This window comes from Lampetra planeri, chromosome 33 (assembly GCF_965212315.1).
Source record: "Lampetra planeri chromosome 33, kcLamPlan1.2.h2, whole genome shotgun sequence".
Taxonomy (NCBI): Eukaryota; Metazoa; Chordata; class Hyperoartia; order Petromyzontiformes; family Petromyzontidae; genus Lampetra; species Lampetra planeri.
In genome coordinates this window covers 5,141,577-5,155,180 of record NC_136139.1, presented here as the reverse complement: position 1 = coordinate 5,155,180, position 13,604 = coordinate 5,141,577, and the positions used below count along the sequence as shown (strand labels likewise).

The 13,604-nt window shown below is 50.7% G+C and overlaps 1 protein-coding gene across 2 annotated transcripts in view; it reads right to left on the bottom strand.

Moving 5' to 3' along the window:
• Window positions 1-13,604, bottom strand: part of LOC144729645 (cytoplasmic dynein 1 heavy chain 1-like) — a 63,280-nt gene that overhangs the window by 19,150 nt on the left and 30,526 nt on the right. For both annotated transcript variants that reach the window (XM_078610053.1, XM_078610054.1), the window contains exons 37-56: window positions 12,741-12,968; window positions 11,966-12,196; window positions 11,215-11,355; window positions 10,465-10,698; window positions 9,528-9,734; window positions 8,800-8,921; window positions 8,025-8,190; window positions 7,051-7,214; window positions 6,715-6,844; window positions 6,262-6,395; window positions 5,841-5,955; window positions 5,267-5,428; window positions 4,428-4,642; window positions 3,527-3,731; window positions 3,031-3,204; window positions 2,778-2,897; window positions 2,282-2,402; window positions 1,007-1,202; window positions 776-893; window positions 192-407 (exon numbers count right to left, since the gene is read on the bottom strand). In XM_078610053.1, the coding sequence (XP_078466179.1) occupies window positions 192-407; window positions 776-893; window positions 1,007-1,202; window positions 2,282-2,402; window positions 2,778-2,897; window positions 3,031-3,204; window positions 3,527-3,731; window positions 4,428-4,642; window positions 5,267-5,428; window positions 5,841-5,955; window positions 6,262-6,395; window positions 6,715-6,844; window positions 7,051-7,214; window positions 8,025-8,190; window positions 8,800-8,921; window positions 9,528-9,734; window positions 10,465-10,698; window positions 11,215-11,355; window positions 11,966-12,196; window positions 12,741-12,968 (3,399 nt within the window). The remainder of the gene's footprint in view (window positions 1-191; window positions 408-775; window positions 894-1,006; window positions 1,203-2,281; window positions 2,403-2,777; window positions 2,898-3,030; window positions 3,205-3,526; window positions 3,732-4,427; window positions 4,643-5,266; window positions 5,429-5,840; window positions 5,956-6,261; window positions 6,396-6,714; window positions 6,845-7,050; window positions 7,215-8,024; window positions 8,191-8,799; window positions 8,922-9,527; window positions 9,735-10,464; window positions 10,699-11,214; window positions 11,356-11,965; window positions 12,197-12,740; window positions 12,969-13,604) is intronic.

Here is a 13,604-nt window from a genome sequence, read left to right as displayed (position 1 = left end):
CACAAAACAGCCAGTGCCCTAAGACTAAAAGGTGACAAGCTATTGAAGGCCTTAAAAATTCTGACACATCCTTTGAGGTTACAGATCATCATGTACGTATGTATGTTGAACTTCTTTCACACCGTACAGAGCCAACGTGCTAACCGGAAGCGCGATCTTGAAGTGTAAGTGGCCCAAACACCCACGCTCACCTTGGCCTCGACGGTGGCGAGGTCGGCCTTGATGGCCTGCGCTTGCGAGATGAGCAGCGCGTACTCCTCCTTGTAGCGTGCGATGCTGTCTTCCAGTTGGCGGATCATGCGCTCCACTTCGTCCGCCCGCACTTGGTTCTCCTGCGCGTCCTCCTCCAGCTTGAGCAGCTCATTTCGGAGTGGCTCCACGCGCTTCAGCATGTCCGCGTAGTTCAACTGCAGGGCACAGGAGGCAACGGTGGCGAGATGGTAACTACCTCGCCTGGTATTCAGGAGGCTGTGGGTTCGATCCCGACCCCGACGCCTGCTGTATATTTGGAGCTTGGATTTTTCTCCGGGTCCTCCGGTTTTTCCCCCCACGTTTAGAAACATGCGCTTCGAATGTTTGGCTGCTATAAATTTCCATGTGATAAGTCACTTCGTTGAGCTATCATTTGTGATAGCCAGGTCACTTCTGAAAAAGAGCTATATAGCTCAGTGTGCTTTACCTGGTAAAACAACAATAGTTAAGTCGGAGGTTAGAAGGCTATACCGACTACTGGAGATCATGAAGAAGGCTCTGACCCGCTGCCCCTCAAACTCACCTGGGCGATGGCCCACTTCACCATGGGTCCGCAGGCCAGCGACGCACGGTTCACCATCTCGTAGTTGTAGCTCGGGTTCGACAGGAAATTCTTTTTCATCTTGTCACGGGTCACGTCACTGTCGGGGTTCATGGCGGGGGGGATGGGCGTTAGCGTCGGGTGTCAGATGAGTTACGCAAAAAAAGAATGCGATAGAAAGCTAGCGTAAGCCATCAGGGTCCCCCCCCCCACCTGATCTCCTCCGTGTTGAAGTTGACGATGGAGGTGATGAAGTTCTCGCGGATGATGACCTGGCGGATCTTCTTCCAGTCGTTGGTCTCCTCTCCGAGCAGCAGGCAGATGGACTCTAGAGCCAGCTTGACAGCGGCCGGGGGGTTGCCCATGGAGCGCACCTCCACCAGGTGCTGCTTCTTTATTGAGCTCACCGCTGAAACGCGCATATGCATGTACACACGCGTAAGTAGGTCAAATAAGGTTTTGTTCCTTGGTAAAAAACAGTTTTTTGATGGTCGGTGTCACCGTCCACTGGACTTCACTATTCTTAACATTTGGCCCAAAGGAAATTGCGAAATGAAAATAATGAAGATACCCAGTGAATGGTGACACCGACATTCAAAAACATATGAGTACACATGACAAAGATCCCCCGTTTAGCCTTAATAGACTGTTGGGGCAAGTTCTGTAAGCGAGCACCTATGAAGACCGGCACGGCACATGTGGGGGTAGGTGGCCAACACCACGCCCGACCACCTTTGTCACGACCGCCTTTGTCTCCCTCGTGGCGTTGTTATCACATCCAACCAGATATTCATTTGAGGCTGAGTCGACCTAGCGGAGGCCCAAGACCGGTTCAGATAATCGTCACTGGTGTTGGTCGTGAGCGGGATTCGAACCTGGGTCGTCAGGTTGGTAGCACAGCGCACCAACCGCCACACTACTGCTCCCCACAAGTACACAAGCACCTTCACCACCCACTAACCCCCACAGTGAACAAACTCAGGCCAGCTTCTCACATGTGCTGCTCTCACATTTATAGAGCTGGCCATTACCTACACTCGTCTCAGCAATGGCCGGTAAAGTCTTACAACTATCAACATTTATCTCAAGGTCCTTTTCCTCGTGCTCCGTTGTATCCATCACATTTAAAGATTTTACTTTAGCTTACAAATGTTATAATTCCTGAATATAAAAATGGCTGTCCCTGACTAACGTAAATATTGTTTTTTGTTATCTTCACTTGTCTGATTGCCTGTTTTTAAAACAAACCGAATCATGGTCTTACAATTTACCTTAAGTAGTTGTCTACTTCTGGTGCCATACACAAAACAACATTAACTTGAAGTACATTAACGCAATCAAAAAAAAAAGTTGCATGTCGATTGGTGGTGGCCACTGGGATGGTCTGAGGACCTTAGCTTTGGACTAAAGTAGAGACGGACAACGCACAGCGTTGGGGAATATCTTCTGTCGCTTATTTTGGGTTTTGTCTCTTGCAACTGAGCTCACCGTTCTGGGCGTCGATGACGGCCGGTTCCACCTGGTTCAGGTCCTCCTGCACGCTGATCTTCTTTTCGGCGATCTTCGCCTGCTGCTTGTGCAGCGACTCCTGGATCTCCTGGCTCATGACCTGCGTGTCGCGTCGTTCCAAACTGTGCGTTAAATTCATGTCGCGGCTGCCACTTAATAGTACGCAACCCTACCGTCTACGGTTTATAATGGAATGCCATTCAAAACCTCCCTCCTCCTAATTAATACATAGCAAAGTGCCCAAATGTTAAAACAGTAGCAAAACATTTACAAACCTACAATGCCACGAGTGCTTTGCTTGTTACTGGAGTGCATATTGCTTGTTGCATATAGCTCATACTTCATTGTGGCCTGTGACATCTGAGCATGTACTGTCTGAATACCAGATCCCAATTAACAAAGTATGTGCTGACAAAAAGAGACCAATAACGATGACAAAAAACACACAACCCCACCCACACACGCACCACCCTACCTTCTTTTTCTCCGCCTCCTGCTGGTCCTTCACCATCTTCTTCAGCTTGTCGTTGGCCGCCGTGTTCTTCGCCTCGAGCTCTTGCGACTTGATTGACAAATCCTTCCTCAGGTCCTCCACCTGACAACGAGCAATGAAACGACAACGATGAAGGTGGCAGCCGAGCCGAGCAACGTCGGGCCAGAGCCCAAACCCGACGACCTGTTCGCGTGCCAGCGTGCTCATGCTTGGGCAACGGGGCAATGGGCGTCACCTGGTCTACGGTCTCCTTGATCTTGCGCAGGCCCACGTTGAGGTGCATCTGCTGCTCCTCGAGCTCGCTGCGCTTCTCGTTCAGGAGGTTGGCGTAGTGGTTGATGAAGTCCAGGTAGTGGCGCGGCGTGATGGTCGTCGTCCGGTTTCCCCTCTTGGTGAGGCGCAGGTTCGCCTGGCGCACGCAGGAGAGATAGTTAAGCAGGCGGACAGGTATACAGGTAGGCAGCCACACAGACAAATGTACCAACCAAGAAAGAGCCATAAAAATGGGTGGACAAATAGGCAGGCAAAAAGAATGACAATTAACCAGACAAACAGACTTAGTCAGACAGCCAACAAATCAATAAGACAGACACGTGCACACACACACGTGAGAAAACTGGCTGTTGAGCCGACTGGTGTGGTGGGGGCTGCTGGCAGGTAAGCAGGCTGGTAGTGCATGGGGGCAAGGCGAGCACGTGCCACCGAGGTGCCGTGCAGGCTCAGCAACGCACCTCGTGCAGCGTCTGGTGCACGAACACGAATCCGTTGACGATGGCCTCGCGGTGCGACGGCGGCTGCGGGAGGTTGTCGTACGCGGCCGGCATGCTGTCCGGCGGCACGTAGTTCGGCTTCTCTAGGTCCATCTTGCTCGTAAACTCCTTGCCCACTTGGTACAACGCCTCGTTTGACCAGTCGCCAAACCAGTTGAGCACGCACCTGTGGCAGGGAAAGCGTTCCTTTGAATGTTGAGAACTTCTTTAGTACCGTACATAAACAAGTGCTAATTGTAGGTGCGAGGAAAGGACAACAAATTAAACACAAAAGAAAGTTAAGAAATTCGTTTTCAAATGAGTTAGGGTGGAGGGTGATGGTGTCAGCACGAGTGGAGGGGGGGCAGGGCAGAGGTCACCGAAAGAGGGTTATAATTCAAAATGTAAAAAAGTATTTCGTAAAAGACCTCGATGCAACCTTTTTTAATAAATTGGCATTGTATCACAAGCAGGTATACTTCTAAAGAGAATGGCTCATCGAAGAGCAGGCCTTGAATTCGTTTGAGACTTCAAAATACAATAACAATCAAATGAAGCACCTGAACAGCATGGTATTCTCAGTGCAATTATCCATGTGTACTTTGAGCTCGTAGTGACAGGTTGTGTCTTGACGTCAGAATAGTGGTGATTAACCAAGTGTTTATACTTTGAGCGAGAGACAATTACTTTGGGCTAACGGCAATTAGCCATGTCTTTACGTTGGCTTAGCGGCAATTCCCCACCCCTCCCAAGTTGTCGAGTCCGATTTGGGGAATATGCACGCATTATAAATTATATTTATTATTATTATTGTTTACTCTGGACCAGCAAGCAGTTAAATCAATGCTCAATGGATGGGGGGGTGGGGGTGGTCGACTGTCACCTGTTGAACAGCGCGGGCGAGGTAGCGGCGCGATCCTTCAGCCCCTCGGAGGACGGGTTCATGGTGAACACCACGTGCAGGTTGCGCATGACCTGGCTGGTGAACCAGCGGTACAGCTCCTCGTGCGAGTCCAGCATGAGGCCCTCCTTCTGAGATCCCTCCTTGCAGCCGGTCATGAGCGCCGCATACTCGTCTCCCTCAAACAGACCCGGCACCTACAGGGACGAGACAACGATGACGACGGCGGCGGCATCATCGTCACGATCGTCGTCGGCATCAACATCTTCACCATCACTGTCATTATCGCACCAGTGCCAGCGTTATCATGGCCATCGTCGTCATTGTTATCCACGTCACAATCAACATCACTGTCAGGGTTATTCTCATCATCGCCATCATTGTTATTATCACTTGTTATTGCTTTAATCTTGTCATTATAATGATCTCATCCACATTATCGTCGCCATCTCTGTTATCCTTAGAGCAGCTTCTATGTCGATAAAACAATATATCTAGAAAAAACAAGCCTGTTTGAATGAAGAATTGTGTTGGCACTAATATATCACGTCGCGGTCTGCTTTTCGCTTGCAGGTTTCAGATTTACTAAAATACACCCGTCCTTGGACGGGCAAAAGGCTAGTAAGTAAATAAAACTCCTTCAATTAATACAATCCTTTAAATTTACCAGAGCATTTTGACTGCGCTGAGATTTTTTTTCACGTTTCCATACTGCATTCACAATCATCATCCATCCCCCGCCACTCCACAACGCATTCAGCGCGGGCCAAAGTTAGAAAACGAGTCAGCGCGGGTTATCTTGAAGGCGCGTCAGCGGTCACCTCGCCGTTGGCGAGCAGGGTGTTCATGCGCTCGAGGAAGCTCGAGTCCAGCACGTTAGACTCGTCCATGATGAAGGCGATCTTCTCGTTCTTGCAGCCGGCGCGACGCAACACATTGCGCAGGTCCTCATCGAAGTCCTCGCCGGTGTACTTGCGGTGAACCTGCGGGACGGGAGGATGCGGACGTCGGGGGAGCGGGCGGGGCACGGACGCAGCAGCGTTCAACTCGCATCAATTTAAGAAACAACCACCGTTTAACCACTAAATGGCGGTGACATCTTTCAAGTTCACCCACCTTCGCAAACATTTCCCCCATCTTGGCAGATTTTCTCCATGCTCACTACGCGCAACCCCTTTATACACCTTGACACAAAACTTATAAAACCTTCATTTGCCTTTACTGCTTTTACCTGCCAACATCCACCTTCATTCCTCTTTGCTCGCATTCTTTCGCATACAGCACAAGCCCAACATCAGCAATGGAGTGCGGATTTGTGACAGGTAAAAAAAATCGGCACACAACCATTTCCGGCTAAGGTTGAATTTCTTTTGTACGTCAGGGTGTGGGCCCCACCTTGATCTGGTAGACGCTCAGACCGTTCATCCAGGCCACAAAGCGCGACAGCGTGGTCTTCCCAGCCCCGCTCACGCCGATGAGCAGCAGGTGGCCCTGCGGCTGGCGGAAGATCCTGCACAGCGGAACAAGCGGACCGGACGTGGGGGGTTTAAAGCGGAAACCGCGCTTGCGAGAGATTCCCAGCAGCCGACATAAGAGGACTCAACAGCAATGAAGACGAGTCTTCAGGTCACTCGGGAAGACCTACGTTTTTGACCATTTGCCTTTCACTGACGAGTCATCATAAGCATTTTTAAAGAGGTCACCTGTCCCCCCCCCGTCTACCTCCTTCACCAAGCCCTGCCGCCTCGATCTCTTGCACAATTTTTGCCCCCCCTTCCTGTTCTGTGATCGGTGCTATGTACCCGACAAAACTCACCTGTCAATGCGGAGCACGTGCTCAAGAACCTCATTAAAGAGCACCAGCGGGACGTCCAGCTCCTCCTCGTAGAAGACTTTGAGGCGCGCCTTGACGTACTCGCGCAGTTCCTCTTGCTCCACAGGCACGTAGTCCTGCGCGACGGGGGCGATACGGCGAATCAGCACAACCCGGCACAACTCCACAGCGATTCACACGGCACGATGGTGGTACACAGGCACCGCTGATAATGCACCCATCCATTTTAATATAACGTCCATGTGGTGACGCCACTGACGTACCAGTTCAAGTATTCTTTCATTTTATTCACGAAGCTGTCAAGCTCATGTCGAGCAGTCCGAGACACACAGCATTGGTACGCGTATATACAACACGAGAGATATTTGATTGTGCTTTGGTTTAGGTCTTCCTTTAACCAACGTATTATGCGGAGCGGTGGTGGAGGGTTTGCACCTTGGATAGCCAGTTGCTGTAGAGAATGGGCCTCTCCAACGCCTGCTTGCGGTCGATGTTGGGGAAGTGCTTCAGCGCCACCATGTTGATGTTCTCATCCGTCCAGCGCCTCTCCTCATCGTCCACGAGGCTGCCGGGTGACGGTAACACCTCATATGCAATGGCGGTCACCCATCCAAACACTAATTCAGTACAACCCTCATTAGCTTCAAAGATCCCACAAAGACATCTGGTGCATTCAGGGCAATCTGGTCATATGTTAACTGCTAAATGCGAGCGAATGAGTGAGCGGCCAAGCGAGTGATCGAGCAACCGAGCGAGCGGTGCCTCCGTTACCGGTCCTGGAAGAGTCGCAGGCCCTCGTGAGCCCAGATGCGGACGAGGCCTTCCACGGGGAGGCTCTCAAGCGGCCGCAGGGCCTCGACGATGCCGCGCACCCAGCGCGTCATCTCGCGCGGAGAGTAGATGTAGTGCGGCTGCATGTCCTGTGTGAAGCGCTCCTGTGGGGTTCGCGTGGGTGGGCAGGAGAAGGAAGACGTGCGTGCGAAGTGAACATGACGTGCGGATTTCCCAGCTCCAATACCTTTAAGTTGGTTCCTGCTGTCTCTCTCTATATACCAGAGGGTCCATAATGGCTGTTTTGAAGGATAGAAGGCAGCATTACTGTGGACATGAGGGGGGGGGGGCTTCATAATGGTTGTGTCCAAATTGATTAGCACCAGCAAGATCCTGACTATAATACCATTTTCTTGGTCACTCTCATTTTCTGTCTCTTTGGGGTTCATAACAACGGTGTTGGAATCACCGAGCGAGGACTGCATAGGACTTCGGGTCAAGCGCAGTGTGTGGTTGTCTATACTCAAGCTCCCATGCAGCAATCTAATGTCGATATATAAAAGTGCCATAAATAGTGAAGGGCAGTGCTCATTTCTAATGGTACTTTTTAAGCTGTGATGCTGTAAATTCCATATTCCTTTACGGCAGGAACCGGCCGTCTGGAACACTCTTTCAATTCGATATTAGGAAACCACTGGAGCTATGCACTTTTAAATCTAGTTTGAAAATGCATTTCTTTAGAAATCCTTTTTGTGTTTAGTTTGTTGTCCTTCCCCCGCACCTCCGATTAGCACGATTGGCTGCGTACGGTGCAAAGGAAGTTCAACAAACATACATTTCTACAAGCACTGCTAAAGTGTGGCAAACGCAGCCCCTGAAATCGCACACTCGCCACCCCTGTAAGTATGTTGAACTTCTTCCGCACCCTACATAGCCAACCACGCTAATCGGAGGCCCTTGGGACCGTTCTTCACCTGCGACATGGTGTAGAACTCGACCATGGCGGCAGTGAGGGGCTCGGCGAAGGCCCGCAGTGCCGGGATGAGGCGCAGCATGGCGCGGTTGAAAGTGCCGTAGATCTGCGTGAGCGACGCGGGTCCCGGGTAGTCGACGTACACCACCGGCACGTGGCGCAGGAGCCTGCCAACAGGAGTCGGGGTGACAGTGCGGTTAACGTGTGGATGGGGGGACGTGAAGTTTAGAGGGCGATGGTAATGGTGACAATGGGGTGATGGTCATATTGGTATTGGTGGTGTTGATGGTGCAGATGTTCGTGGTGGTCGTGGTGGTGATGTTCGTGGTAAGTCGTAGCAGCAATGGTAGAGATGCCAGAGTTGACGGTGGTGAAAGTGAGAGCGGAAATAGCAATGGCAGCAATGGTGATAATGGTAGCGTTGATAGTAGCAGCCATCGTTGTGCTAATAGTGGTAGTCATGACCATGGTGATGGTTGTGGTAATGGTGGCAGCGGTGACAAGAGTGGTAGGAGTGATGATGGCGGTGATGTTAGTGGTGTTCATGGGTGGTATACCTTGTGCCTCAAGGTGCACCTAGTCTGACACAAGCTCTGCCACCGTGGAAAACGGCGGTTGTTGTTGGTGAGCAAACAGGTGTAGCATTATATTGGCCTCATGAGGCAGTAAGCATGTTCCACTTTGGAGTTTTGACAAAAATCAAATTTTGCTTAAATTTTTCAATGGAATGCCCCAAGGAAAACCCAAGCGTACAAAAGGGATGTTCGTTTCCTCACCTGTGCGACAGAGGCTTCCGGCCAGGGTCGGTGGGCGGGTTGCACGCGCCGACGAACTGGATCCTCTCGAGCTTCACCCATGTTTGGTCCGCTGTGCGGTAGAAACCTCCATGCTCCACCATCTGCGGCGTGCACACAAGTAACGGGGCGAGGACTCATCGATTGAAATGGACCCTTAAAGCTCACGGCTGGATCAAACCGAGCATGCAAGATTACATTGTTTCAAAATGAACTGCCGTTTGGGATTGATCGCGTAAAACTCGCAGCCACTGCACCAATGAGCAACAAGGATTATTGAGTCAAATGGTGACCCCCGATCCGTGCCAAATCATCTAGTCACAGTGGAAGTAAATTATTAAGTGCTTATGTATGAACTTCTTTCACACTGTACGTAGCCAACTGTGGCTAATCGGAGGCGAGGGTCGAGGTATGGGAATTATAGGGAAGGTTGAATGAGCCGAGCAGAGTTGTTTTGAATTTGTTATGAGTCTACATTGAGTGGGGATTAGTCAGATACACAGTGATGTCTTTTTTCCTTTCATTAAACAAAAAAAGGCAAAAAGCTTAAGACAAATAGTGCACAATGGGGCTGTGAAATTTTCATTCCCGGAAGCTCAGCTGATACTGGCAAGTCTTATCTGACATTAATACTTGGTCAGTATGGGGGGGGGGGGGGGGGATGTGGAGAAAGTGTTGAAAAAAATGAATATCGGGACACCCTGACGTACCTGGCGGATAAAGGTGAGCACGCGCTGCGTGCCGTACTTGTCCATGTCCGGCAGGTTGATTTCGTCGCAGAAGAGCACCAGCCACTTGCCAAGCTGCACGGGCGCCAGCACCATGCCGTTGGGTGTGCGCCGGTACTCGCAGTAGTGGTCGAATGTCTTGAGCAGCAGCTCCGGGGTGGTGGCACTCGAGAAGTTGAGACCGACCACCTGCGGAAACGACGGGTAATTGAGGGAGAGGAGGAGGGGGCGGGCAGTCACACGGGGTGCCATTTTCACAACCTCTGCCAGGTGTCTAAACGAAGCACCGACCCTCACCATGAGTACTGCTTTTTGGGAAATCACCAGTGGTTGTCAAATAAACAAACAGCAATGTGGTATTTTCACCACTTATTTGGGATCATCAGTGAAGAGGAATACCACCGAATACTTGGGTGAAACCAACAGAAGCGTTTGAACACCAATTATTTGGCAGAAACATGGCCGTACCTTTGCTATTTTCACTAAATTTGGAGGTACGTTTCCAGAAACAAGGGGAAACTGTCCTTATGGCCTTATTTTTATAGGGAAAAAAATGTACCTACTTTATTCCAGTTGTTATAAGCATCATGGTTTGGGACGAAGGTGTCCATTCAGAACTGCAGTAGACACGTGACTCGTAGCCACCACAGCCAGGTGGAGGGGTATACTAAATGTGGTGGGCTAGATGTGGATATCCAGGCCACCGACCCAATCAGACCCAGCTCAAATATATGTATTATGTCACCAACCGTGGTAATCGGAGGTGCAGAGGAAGGGAAAGGACATATTAAACACAAAGCCAACGCATTCAACAAAAAAGCAGTTCTAAAGAAATTAGTTTTCAATCCACGTATAAAAGTGCATAGTTCCAGCGGCTTCCTATAATCAGGCCTTGGTGGGACAAACAACGTTCACGCACCTCCATGTCGGGCAGTGCTCGCAGCGCGCTGAACAGTGTCATGGTCTTGCCGGAGCCAGGCGGGCCACACAGCACGAGCGGCTTGTGCTCTGCGAGCCACGTGTAGAGCAGCGCCTCGTGGCGCACGGTGTCCAGCGTGGGCACCACCACATCGGGAGCCGCCACCTTGTGGGTCTCCACCTCGATGTGCGGGACCTTCGCTTGCCAGGGTACCCACTCGCCTGAGATCGACACCTGGTAGCAAACGGGCGTAAACATTGCAATTTTTGGCCGATAAACATCGATTCCTACTGCTTGTGATACGTGCGACACCCCGTCCACGTAAGAAATCTTATATTTTGATTTCTCTACCTTCCAAGCGGGTGGTTAGTGCCCTGTGTTTTTTTTTATCCAGGAAGGGCTTAGATTCTCAACAATCGATTTTAAGAGGGTTTTGCTTGAGATGTTGGGCCAGTTAATAAAAAACAGCATGTGGAGGCAAGCTGTCACTCACACGAGGGGATAACAGGTTGCTCAGTAAGCAGGCTATAACATCCAATCATTTAATGTCTGGTGGAATATAGTAGGCTACACTATGGGCACACCTACACACTGCATAAAGCTTGTGTAAACCCCACAATGCTGTGCAGCCTAAATGTGTTTTCAAGTGAGCATATCCCAGTGGAGAGAACAAAGCTACATGGTGTGAGATGCTCACTTTACCGAGTGATCAGGTGCGTGTGGGGTCAGGTGAGCCATATGCCCCCTCACCTCGTAGTCGATGATGGGTACGTTGGTAGTTGATGGCAGTGGGATGGAGGTCACCCGGCGAATGTAGTCGCCCAGCTCTGAGCGGATCTTGAGCTTTCCGTCACCAGAAAACGACCATAGGATGGAGTACACGAGGTAGCGCTGCACAGAAACAAACGCCACCACCACCACCACCACCCTGCCTTTAATGATTTGTTTCTCACTCGCACACCTTCAGGAAATTCTCTCCGAGTCTCGGGACTCTGCTGGGAGTGGTGGTCCACGCCTGTCATGCAGCACTTTGTAGGCAAGGGTTAAGGATCACGCAGAGATTTGTGACACTTCCAAAGCCACGGAGATTAGAGGCAACCAGAAGATGGCAGTACACCAATAATGTTTGTGCACTCATTATGCGGACATTCTCCAGATATTCGAGTTTCTTCCTGTACCAAAAATATTTCTTCAAAATAAACTGTCAAAAACCCATATGCCAGGAGGCACAACTATAAACTCCGTTACTCCGGCCAGCAGCCTAATTACTGAACTGCCGAATCCTGGTCAATTTGCAGCTCGACTAATGTCAAGTCTCAAGGCCACAAAATGATGTGTGCGTAATCCACCAACCCTGCTACTAAGGCGCTGTTTTGTTTTACAAGCATGGTCAAAGCCTTGGTTCGCATAAAAGAAAGCGAGGACGGGACATGAGCAGGCAGGTGGCAGTGGGACGAGTGGACTGGAGCTGGATGGGGCAGAGGCAGGAGAGGTTACCAACCTGAATGTACTTCTCGAGCTGCTCGAAGGGCATGGGGAAGTCTGGGTGGTTGGCGTTGTAGAGCGCCACGTTGCGGCACGCCTGGTGCAGTAGCGAAAAGAGCGAGCCCAGGCAGCGCAGGCGCGTGAAGTCCATGATGTGCTCGAGCCGCGACGCGTGCTCCAGCGACTTGATCACCAGGCCGCCCGACGCGAAGAATGGCTGCAGCACCGACGCCACGTCGCGCTGGATCTGTGTGGGGGTGCGGGAGAAGATCCCGGAGGGCAGGAGGAAAATGTTGAGGAGAATGTTGAGGAGAAGAGAGAGATAGCAGGGGCAGAAGATCATAAGGGCACGGCGTTAGTGGTGGCGGAGTCAGTCGCGCGGTGTGATTTTTTGCTGATTGAAGATGAGCTTTGGTGGCAGTCTTCCTACTATGGCTGTGTCCACAACTACTGTCTGTTCAAGACAATGGATGGATTACAATAATAATACAATAATAGAACTCTGACCAAACCACCCACAATGTGCCAGATCTCATCAATCTACGCAAGCTAAGCAAGGCTGAGCCAGGACAGGGTGACGACCACCACGCATAAAACAGATGTTGTAGGCTGCTGCGGGAGCTATCCGGTGAGCAGCAGAGAGCAGTGCAGCAGTTGTAGTGTATTACGATAAACTAAACACAAAAGCAGTTCTAAATAAATGAGTTTCTGTATGTATGTTGAACTGACCATGGAGCAAGGAAGCACTGGAGGCCATTAAGAGTTGGGGGGAAGGGGGGGGGGACGTTTACCTGCAGCATGGGCGACAGTGCCTCGGTCTCCTCCTCCTCGACCACCTTGGGCCGCCGCTGGGTGTCCTCGTCACCCTCGTCGAGCGGCACGTTGCGCAGGCGAGTCAGGAACTGGTTGAACACCATGTCGGCGCTGAGCACGTCCTCGCTGAACCACACCATGCCGCAGCGCGACACCGTGGCCAGCGTGGCGTACTTGAGGTCTTGCACTTCGAACATTACCCGCACCTGCGCGTGCGCACACACGACGAAACGCGCCAAGGAGCAGGCATGCGCGTGCCGTGGAAGAGAACGGTCGATTCAAAATAAACACGGGCACGGAGCGTTTCACCAGCAGACCAGATTGAAATGCATTATTTTCTCCTGTATACGTCATTAAAAATCGATTCTTAGACTCGTGATACACGTATTGAAATTGGGCTCATAAGATCGATTCTTAACAACCACCTTGGGCCCTAGTAAGCACAGAAAATGTATGCACATTCTATGAAAACGTTAGCCTTGGGCTAATGTGGCAAATGAGAAAGAACAAATAATGCAGAGAAATTTTTAAATTGAGTTCTTAATGAAACAGGCATCATCGGACGTCAGTAAATCGTGGAAGGGGTGAATTACTGCAGGCATATTTACCAGTTTGCATTCGAGGTCAGATGAGGACAAGCTTTAGTCTGGGATGGGTTAGAGTTAAGATAAACAGTGCCATGCTCGTCACCTACAGCAGGGCAGCTGTAGGTGTAATGCTAAAGTAAAGGCAGTGAGACTGCACCGATGCTCAAGGGCCGAAGGGGCCCAAGTGCTGGACTACAAATAATGTTGAAATGAAACAGGGGGCTGCCACGATTTAATTCCCTGCACTCGGGGTCC